Genomic DNA, 11,372 nt, shown 5'->3' with positions numbered 1-11,372 from the left:
ACATTATAAAAAAGTTAAATTTCCCCAAAGTCCAACAATATCTGATGGCATACATTTCATATTTGCGATGAAAAGTTTCCAACGAAAGTGTGACGACGTCCTTGTTACATCGCCATAACACACAATTTAACCAAACACGCCCAGGATTCACTTGCTCTCAATAAAATAGATGATTTTTGTTGCAAGCCATAGTGCCATATGTAGCACAAAATCTCAATTGAATTGAATGCAACATGAATGCATGACACAAACATGAAGAACCAGTGCATTGAAAAAAAATCAATTTGAGAAAAATGTTGAACCTTAGCTCCAGTAAGATTGAAGGGAAAGCACGCTACGATTACACTGCAACTTTTTCTTGGAAGACTATGGCCAATAAGTATAATTATACTATCCATATACACATGACCTACCTTCTCTGAGGTGCACTGATCCATGTTATATTTACAACAGTTCCGAAATAAATAAACTTCAACAGTACTCGGGTACCCGTACGTGCCAGAAAAAATGCACGGAAGGGAACCTGAGGTCTTTCTTAACAATTAAAGCTGGAATGTCGCCATATGACCTATATTGTGTCGGTGTGACGTAAAACCGAATTAAACAAACAAAGAGATGAAATCTTTATTAAGTTGCCAACAAAAGCAAAAACAGTTACATTTGCAAAACTATTTTCTTTGTTCATTATGGTTTTTTGTTGTTGTTGAAATGTGCATATTTTCATGTTTCTGCTTTGTAATTTAATTGTAATGTATTTTTATAAAATTTCTAGTGGAGTGTTCTGAGATTCTGGAAAAAATTGAGCGTTCGAAAATAAATTAAGGACCTTGGCCATTGAGCCACCAGAATGGTTTTTACTCAAATAATGACGTCACAGTGGGCCACCACCCTTTCACGTGACAAAAATTTACTAAAATAGGCATAATGAAACCTGTGGCAAAAAAGCATTTTCGCGACATTACCCGAAATGTGTCGATATTCATTGACTCATTTGTGACCTTAATCTTACAGGGGTGAATTTAAAGACGAGTTTATTGTGGTGTAATAAAGTGCTAGTATGTTTCCGGTCTTCTTTGTTTATATAGCAAAACCTTCGAAAGCGTAGGAATGTACAACTTACAATCGTATCATGTTATTAATTTTCACTTCAGGCCTCCCTGTAACTGCCTAGCTGTTATTTACATGTACCAATCATGTTTGTTTTTGTTTTTACAATGTAGGGATGGCAACGAGTAACCGGTTAACCGAGTACTCGATCGAACGTCCGAATATCGGTTAACAAAACTGATATTCGATTACTCGGAAAAAATGTATAATTTCTATTTTATTTGCTATTTAGACAGTTTGTTGTATCCAATTAGTTCAGAAATTCGCGGAGATGTGCATATACCTTTATAAATACCTGTTAAATGCAATCACAACTTCCTTGCAGAGGTGCGAAATGATACCATAAATTTAATTAGCGCGATCAACAGTTGACACGCGCACATGTGTCGCTTTACGTCATTCCGCCTCTTATGATATTTAGTAATCTTTAATTGTGTAACACAGCGCAGTTTGTACCCGAATCTTGTTTTAAGGTAACATTTTTGGCAAAACAGCAAGGGCAGTATTTGCTATTATGATATAATAATTAAAGTAGTATTTAGACCCGGTTAAATTTTTGTTGCCGCCGATTTCAGTCTATATTTATTAGTAGAAAAGATGTTTAACATGTTTTAAACTTGATATTGCATTATTTAAAATGTTCTCAAATAAAATGTCGTTTGATTTAATTTTGATTAATTTGTCTCCTTTGCAGTCTATCTATAGTTACGAATTCTATGAATTTAAATCGAAAACGAAATAGCATGCGGACGGGTGTTGATATTGTGTGATAAACTTGAAGATCATTGGAAATCGTCCGAGTAACCGAGTACTCGATCGGAAAAATGACCGAGTACTCGAGTATTGATTTTGGTATTCTCGTTGCCATCCCTATTACAATGTAAATAAACATAGCATTGAAATAACACTATACCTTCTTCTCATTTATTTGCCTGGTGGAAAAGTTTGCATGTTTTACCAGAAACTGATCTTCATCAGCAGACGTTATTTCGACAAGATATCCATTCAGGTTTTCACATCGGATCTGGAATAAACACATTTGGTTATTACCAAATAAACTTCTTTTTGTAACAAATATGTACTTTCTTTTTACCTGATTTAGAAAAAAATATATAAAATAGAAATGTGTCATCATGCCACGGATGCCCCGCATGCAGCCAAAATTTCAGATGGTGCATTAATTATTTTTTTCATTTTAAGTTCAAAGACCTTAAAACTTTTCAATGTTAACACATACCCTTTTCATACAATGTTCAAGGCACTGAAATTATTCAGTCTTAACCTTTTAAAAATAGCATAGTGCATATTTGTAGCCAAAATAATGGGTAAAAGTATAAGTGCTGAAACTGAAAGTTCAAAATTTTTCAAACATTCAGGAAAGAGAAGTTTGTCTAAAATCATTGAACCACGACCAAATTCAAACTTAAACTGCTTATTCCTAAGATGTATCTATATTATTTTCAAAGTGAAAGGGACATAACTCTGCCAAAAAATCATCAAACCATGACCAAATTCCAACTTGACCTGCCCATTCCTTTGACATATCCATGTCAAATTTAAGTTGAATATGTAACACTGTTGGGTATGTTATGAACAGAAACTGTAAATTTCATATTATTTTCAAAGTAAAAGAGGCATTACTCAGCCAAAAATTATTGTACCATGACCAAATTCGAACTTTGCCTGGGCATTGCAAAAACATATCCATATGTCAAATTTGAGTTGAATGTGTTGAACCATTGGGGAGATAATAAACGGAAACTGAAAATTTCATATTATTTTTAAAGTGAAAGGGGCATAACTCTGCCAAAAATCATTAAACCATGACCACATTTGAACTTGACCTACGCATTCCTTTGACGCATCCATATGTCAAGTTTGAGTTGAATGTGTTGTACCTTTGGGGAGATAATGAACGGAAACTGAAAGTTTCATATTGTTTTCAAAGTAAAAGGGGCATAACTCTGCCAAAAACATGGTTCATACCAAATTCTCAAATAAAAATTCAAGGACTTTTCAAGGACTTTTCAAGGTAAAATTGTCATTTTCAAGGCATTTTTTTCCCGATTGATCTTATTTAAAATTATACTTTTACAACCATATCTGTGATATACATTTTTATTGCAATTGATCTTATTTAAAATTATACTTTTACAACCATATCTGTGATATAAAACATGTAAATAAAACATGTGTATTTCAATTTAAGGTTCAAATGACTAGAATTGCAAAACAGTGACTATATTTAGAAAATCAGCACAGTCAGTAGAATATATGAACACCAAAACTGTAACATATAGGTGATTGAGTAAATTCACACAACTCTATCTAGTTCAGTGTTCTCAATGACTTTCAGCTCAGCAGGCCAAATTTGTATTCTAGCAGGCCTCCTTGGGGGGTCCGGGGGTATGCTCCCACGAAAAATTTTGAAATAAAGCGCTTGATTTCCTGCATTCTAGGCCATATTTTGGCAGTTTAAAACTATTACAGAATACCAAATGTAAAGGCATAATTTGAAAAAAAACTATATAAAGTTTCTCACACTATTAAATTCTGAAAAAAATGTGTTACATTATGAGTAATCCAGTATTAAGAGAGTTGTCAAATATATTTTGTGTGATTAATTGGAAAAAAGTGCAGTTTTGCCTTAAATACTGTTTTTTAATTTATTTTAAACTTAATGAAACACCATATCCTGCAATTCATTTTAAAATACTGGACCAATACAGTGATGTTGGGAATTAATTGCAGACAGGAGAAAAACATTACTGAAAAAAATCACTCTTATTCAATAATAAAATATCATGTGCCAGATGCCGATCATTGTTTCATTTTTTGGGGATTAACGCTTTCATCGAACAGCCTGGCATTTTAAAATGACTTGCCAATTATGTGAATACTCACCTGGCATTAAATTATTAAATGAAAAATAAGCAAATTATGTGTTGCCTGTCAAGCTGCAGACATGGCACTAACAAGATTTCAATAGAGCTTACAGTTTCACATCTACATATATACATCAATGTACAGTTTATGTTTTCAAAATCAAAACAGGCCCAGTGTTCACAAAAATTTAAGGATCAGGATCAAATTAAAAACTTATATTCTTCATTGTTTATCCTCATAGATTATATATCTAATATTAATTTGATAAAGTTGGGTTTGCGATGGCAAGTTTATACTTGATCCAAATATTGAAATTAATGATCCTGATCCTAAAATTGATTCTCATTTTTAAGGTAAAAGCTTGAACAGGACCTAAATGTGTTAGTCATAAATTCTATAAACTTAATTTGTCAGACATGGAACAGAGCAAATGCCACAAAAACAAACTTTTACTATTTATGCCAGCAAATCTCAGTACATGCAATTCACTAAAAATTTATTAGTTGTTTGGTATAAGATTTGAGTAGGAACATTTGATTTATATCTTTTGTCCCTGATTTGAACAACAAATTATAGATTTTAAGTCATTTTGATCAAAGTATATTGCCCTTAATTTTTATAACTAAGGTATCAAAACTTTTATTACAAGTTTGTTATTCATATTATATTACTTGCATTAAAATTGCTTATTCATAAATAAGCATTGTATATCAGTGTATGAAGTTCAGTCAAAGAAAGATATTTTAATTAAAAACATTTCTTTTTTTCTTTTATGAATTTTTTCCCCAATCCGTAATTGCATGTCCGAATAAGTTACATCCGAAATCAGATCTATTTTTGACAACACATGAATGTATTTTAGTACGCATTATCAGTGTAAATGACAACTATCAACAATTGATTTTACGATTTAATAGCAAACAAATCATATTTTTTAAAGTTTAAACCCTTGAATAGTGTCCAGTTTTAGCAAGTTTTTTCATTGCAATATTGCAGCAGGCTGGAAAAATCGGCAATTGAGTTGGACTTCCGGTTTCACTTTATGCAAGTTTAATTAAGATTTATTTGCTAATTAAAGTCTGTTTTCAGATTTATTCCAATCATATATTGTGTTTCTACTGAAAAATTAACAATAATCACGGAGCATGTTTGACAGTCAAATTCTATTGAAAATTTACAAATTTCAGCCGGCCAAAAATTGCTTTTAGACGGCCATTTCGGCCGGCTCTTATTGAGAACCCTGCTAGTTTTTCCTTTCTTTTTTGGATTTCTCTTCCAATTTCCTCAACTTCCAGTTTCTTTTCTTTGAAGCCCTTTCTTAGAATGTTTGATTCAGTCACAAATCAATGATTACTAGAAGTGGGTGGGGGTGGTATTGTCATGTCATGCACAGTTTCCGTTGTGGATTGGGATGGCACAATGTTATTATTTGAATCAGATCTACTGCAATTTTCAGTTTTGACATTTATAGTTCCTTCCTGTCTGACAAATGCAAGGCCACACTTCGTCAATGACGACTTGATGTCTAGATTTTTTAGGTGCTTTGCACCCCTCGCATGCGATGTTAATGCACTCTCTCCCATTTGCGACAAATCGATGGTTTTCATACACATGGTACATTGTGCTTTTTGTGGGTCTTGTATAACTTGTTTTACCCAACTGTATTGTTGAAGCCATTTGAGCTGAAACGTACATTTCTTAGTGTATTTTCCCATTTTTTACTTCGCAATGGAAGCTGACATTTTGTACACAATTTGCGATGACGTCATACACAAGTGCTTGTTAAAATCCGTGCCAAAACCGTAACGCTGGCTAAACACTACTAAAACAGATCCAAATGGGCGCACTCGATCGGGCTGCCTTCGTTCACATGTCCGATTTTGTAGCGGAAAATTTGCCTGACCTTTACAGCGACAGGTTTTATACCCTTTTGGATTTTCAAGGCATTTTACCGAAATTCAAGGGGGTTTACTGAAATTCAAGGACAATTTTAGTGTTTTTTCAAGGCAACCCTAAATTCAAGGACTTTTCAAGGTTGAAACTAAATTCAAGGACTTTTCAAGGCCAGTGCGAACCATGCAAAAATCATCGAACCATGACCAAATTCGAACTTGACCTGTATTATCTTATGACATATCCATGTCAAATTTTAGTTGAATGTGTGCAACCGTTCTTAAGATAATGAACGGAAACTGATGATGACGGATTGACAGAATGACGGAAGGATGGAAGGACGGAAGAAAGGAATGACGGAACAGGGTAACATTTTATAGCGGGGGCATACAAATGTGACGATATATAGTATGACGCTGTACATACTCTTTGTCCGCACCTGACTTCTTTGATAAAAATCGACAAGTATGTCATGTAAATACACTGTCGTTGTCGAAAGCAGTGTGATCATGGGTGTAAGTTTATTGATATTTTTGAAAATTGTGAATGAATTATTTATGGTATTCATACAAGAAAGACACATTAAAACTCGATGAAGACTACACACACTAGATTAATTGATATAAAAGCTACACACTATTGTTGTTTTGCGGAGTTTTATAAAGATATTATTAATTGAGTAGATATTTTATATATTAGAACGCGTTTGATATATTAAAAACATGATTATATCCAAGTTTTTTTAAAATATTATTTAGTGATTTAATACCCTTTCTAGGCTAACTGAAAACAGAAGATTTCAACGGGATAACAACCTTTAAAAATAATATTTCTTACATTTGCGTTTTGTAAGTGGTGTAAAATTTCAATTTAACTGAAAAGCATAAAAAATATATACCATATATCATGTTCTTTTCGCGAGTATATAATTTTCGTTGTGCAATGAATATCCACAAAAATATACTCTCTTTTAAATTAATACGGGGATTTCACGAGTTTCTGTGAAAACAATAAATTATCTGACAAAAAGAGTGGTCTTTCTTTGTTAGAAGAAAAACGCAAACATGTACAACAAAAGCGCTAACATTAGATTCACTAAAATCAGATTACCGCCAGAATCGCGAATTGCCATGCACGGAAATAACCTGATATAGAGTATGGCATTTTTGTTGCATTTGCGTCACTTAATGTTTACCTCGCTTTATATCTAAACACACAAATCATTGGTTATGTTCACCTCTCTTTGTATCTAAACATTTAACTAATCGGTTATTTAACATACCATCATTACATTTCTAACCGGTCATATTTACAAAGCATCACATTTAGCAACGTCAATGATTGGCTGGGGTTTACTCATCATTGCCTCTTCGCCGCTGATTATGTTTACCTCCCTTTTGTTTCTAAACACGCAAATTATTGGTTATGTTTAACTTACTCTTGCATCTGACCAAATCAGGGACTCGTTACTGAACAAATAGCATGACTGCCCGTAAGTAATCCAGTTGTCAGGACAATCTAAAATAAAATAAATGCATGTAGATTGCATATTTAAACACATATATGGATGGTTATTTGAATAACAAGTACGCAGAGTATTATGAAAATAATTCTACATGGTTGTTATAAGATATATATATATATATATAACCCCTATCTTTCCAAATTCCGTGCACTTTATTCAGATTCGGCAAACTATTCTGATTTACAACAACAAGGCCGGCAAAATACGATTTTGACTTACTTGTCCGTTTCTATCTGAAGCATTTCTTAACTTGTCCGTGTGATATTTATATATCACTTGTTCTTACAGGCTGTGGGACAACCTGCGAAATATGGACATTGGTTTTGCGGGCCATGTAACACTTTTTTTAATGAATTAAACGTCTGTAAATACCAGAGAACGAAAAAAAAGCCAACCAAACAAAAAATACATCTGTATTGAAAATTACTTAACGTTGCCTTTTTAAATGTATGAAAATTAAAGAAAATATATTTGATATAGAAGCTATTTTCTATTTTACAACGTGTATATCTAGTAACTCAGGAATGTGCAAATAACGTTAAAGTAACACCGAATCCATGCAAAGCTATGGCCAAAACGAGTAATACGGTCAGTAAGTACGGACCAAAATATTTTATTGTAAATCAATCAAAAGAAATGTATAGAGGGACATTATACTTTTAACAGTATAACAAATAATTCCTGGAATATGTTTACTTTTAAAGATCAATCGTGAGAATGACGACCTGACTACCATTTTCAAGGCGACTTTTATGTTTCGTCGAAATAAGTAAGTACAAGAACGAATTTAACTTCAACTTAATTTTTCTTCATATTTGCTTTATCTGAGATATTTGTCAAACTTCTAGTGTCATGTAATTCTGGAACTTGTGTCATGTATTTCTGGAAGGAAGATGATAAGATAGTAATCAGCTTCTTTTAATGAGGCAACCACCGTTGCTCTGATGCATCGCACAATCTAATTAAAATCAGCTCATAATTAACGCTTGAGATCTGACGGGCACCAACAGCAGGTCACCTTCTCGTGACCTTTCAAACAGTTAATCATCGGCGAATTTTATCAACTTTGAAAGCGATGCGATTTCTAGTTTAAACCACTGGGAAACCAATTCTGAGTTGGTAATATTCACTTTTTCTGGAACCAATATGTCATTGTCAATATGACCGACAGGTAAACTGGCAAATCAGTCTTGCCCATTAAAAATTAATCTGTTATTTCCAGTTTATTTGTTTCAAATTTCTTCAAACCTTTTTTTTCTAACAAAAACAGTTTGATTTACTTCCACGGACAGCAATATTTCGATACTATGTCTAATGTCTGCCTGGATAGGACGGTTTGATTGCATGGCTAAAATAGCTTACTCTAGGACACGCGAATCACAATGAAGGCGAAACAAATACGATGGCTATCAGATATTTACATGCAATAAATTACTTAAGTAGATATGAACATAAGTCAGATTGGAATTCGGCGTTACTTCGCAAAATTACCTCATACTCATATTATCTGCTAATTATAGTGTTGTATGACACAAGCAGTAAAGCATATGTCTCAGATACACCGAATATCAAAAACTATAATGTAATATAATTACACAGTATTGTATTTAATGATATCGACGAAACACAAAAGCCTTCAATACGCTAGCGAGATCGTGATGACCTTGAAACATAAACACTTTCATGGAAATATTCAGGATGTACCATAAAACAAAATTAGTTGATCTATTTTCCGTGGTGATCGGTTCGGCCATAGAATTACACAATTCCTGCGTCATTTGCACATTTATGCGGTACTGGATATACTCGTTGTTTTTACTTTACACACCTGGTATTTTTGTTGTTGTTGCTTGTGCAGATGAGCTTGAAGAAGGAGGTGTGGAGCTTGTTGTGGAAGTTGTGCTACTCGCTGCCTCTGTTGTTAAACTTGAAGTCGTCATGATACTGCTTTTCTCTGTCGTTTGTAATGTTGTATCTTTTTCGCAAATAAACAATGTCCGATGATTACAATTTCCCTTTCTCCACTGGAAGTTTATTTCCTTTACAAGTGATCCACAAGTACCTAAGACTAGACTTTTAAAACCCCCTTAGTTAAAACCCTTTGGGCAAGTTTTATTAGTGTGGAAAACCCCTTTTCCCCTAAACCCCTCAAAACACCATATTTCCGGGGGCCCAGAGTTTTCTGAAAAGAAAACCGATAAGTAAGACAACTATCTTACACGAAGTAAAGCTCTAGAAAGAACTATGCAAACTATCAACCGACCAGTCCTTTTTATTGAGTAATGTATGAACATTTTTTTAAACTGTTTCAGATTAAGAGTGGTCATCAATGGTAAAATACATATACATTTAGACATAATTAAAAAGGAAGAAAGAATGCAGCATATATGATTCTAATCGTTAAAATTAATATATTCAGATATGTATAATGCGCTAGTTTTATCATAATTATTTTTTTCGATCAAAACAATGGAAATCACAGGGCAATATGTGCCAGAAACTTAGAAGTTGGACATGCATTATTAATTGTTTGCTATGAGATGTAAATGTATATGTTAAGTATGAAATGCATTTACTTCAGGTGTGTGATTACAGACTCGTGTGTTAGGTTTTGATTGTGACACGGTCATTTATTTGCCGAGAAGACTTGAAAATTGTATTTTCCCTGTCAATTTCTCGTAAGTCGCACCATGTTTGTTCATGTCTAAGGATATTAGCAATGAAGAATGATTCAACAACATTTATATCTACGATTTTGTTTCTGAGAACTGTATTAAGCTATTATCAATAAATATTTTTAAAGACAAATTTGTTTCCGGCTTGTCTTCTCTACTTGTACTACTGTCTATAACCAATTTTATAAATTAAGCGTTGCTCTAAAAGAAATATTGGTTGGTTAAACTTGTGGAAGTCAATTTTTCAGTGTGTTATCACCGTGTATATGAAGCAACGCTGTAATGTGTAAATAACAATATGTGCAAGTCTTTGACCAAAACGAGTAACAATGTACATGTAAATAAACGGATTAAAGAAATTGAAATTGAAAGAAATTGAAAGAAATCAATTTTCGCATAAGGATTTTATATACGGTTTATTTTTTATACCTCACAAGAAAGTGTTTGCTTCTCAAGATACTTCGCGAGAACAATAAAATAGAGAAAATAAGAATCCCTAAAGAAAGCCCAAAACGACAAAATTGAAAATGTTGCAGGCTCGGTTTGATTGAGCCTCTTTATGGATGGTACTGTAAAGTGCAAACTACCGTCCACGCCCAATTTTAGTAGTGCTTCATGCTAGAAAAATCCCAGGAAATTTTCATCACATTTGGCCCAATAGTTTCTGAGTAGAAGGTGTTTGTATAAAAAGTTGACGACGGACGCAGACGGACGGTGGACGCCGGACAAATTGTGATCACAAAAGCTCACCTATCTTTGACTATGTATGTGTTGTTTGTTTCTAACGCAAAATCAATGCATAGTCTGATTTTACAATTGATATGCCTCTGTGTAACAGAGGAATTTAGTGGTTGATTTCAATGCTTATCTGTAACGGATGATTTGATTGGTTGGCTCAAAAGAGCTCTATCGGAATAAAAGAACTAATATTAGGCCCAAGAAATCCAGATCATATGCTGGTTTGTGTAATAACCAATAAAATTAAATAACAAATTATCTTAAATTTGACTGAACAAGAGCGATCAGTGATCACATGTGTCGCCTCATGATGGCCAATTTCATGTTGGGACAAGTTTTGTGACAGACGGACAGACAGACGGACAGTGCACAACTAGACTTGGTACTGATCATTCCTGTAAAGTTTGGATAAAATTGCACCAGTAGTTTATGAGGAGTAGTCCGGACAAGCTTTTGTGTATCTGGCAACACACAGAAAAAAACACCTTTTTATCAAAGGGCCATAACTCTGCCAAAAATCATTGAACCGGAAAACCCGTGCAATATGC

General features: G+C 33.6%; 1 protein-coding gene across 1 annotated transcript; it reads right to left on the bottom strand.

The window, feature by feature from the left end:
* Positions 1 to 2,020: 2,020 nt before the first annotated feature.
* Positions 2,021 to 9,481, bottom strand: LOC132745975 (killer cell lectin-like receptor subfamily E member 1; the record flags this gene model as incomplete). The annotated part of the gene is made up of 3 exons (XM_060735007.1): positions 9,240 to 9,481; positions 7,325 to 7,404; positions 2,021 to 2,131 (listed from the first exon to the last, which is right to left on the bottom strand). Coding segments are annotated over exons 1-3 (303 nt in total), but the record flags the coding sequence as incomplete, so codon positions are not given.
* Positions 9,482 to 11,372: the final 1,891 nt, after the last annotated feature.

The sequence above is a fragment of the Ruditapes philippinarum genome, unplaced genomic scaffold (genome assembly GCF_026571515.1).
Source record: "Ruditapes philippinarum isolate M1 unplaced genomic scaffold, ASM2657151v2 ctg3543_1_1_1_1, whole genome shotgun sequence".
Taxonomy (NCBI): Eukaryota; Metazoa; Mollusca; class Bivalvia; order Venerida; family Veneridae; genus Ruditapes; species Ruditapes philippinarum.
This window is presented reverse-complemented; position numbering and strand designations above follow the sequence as displayed.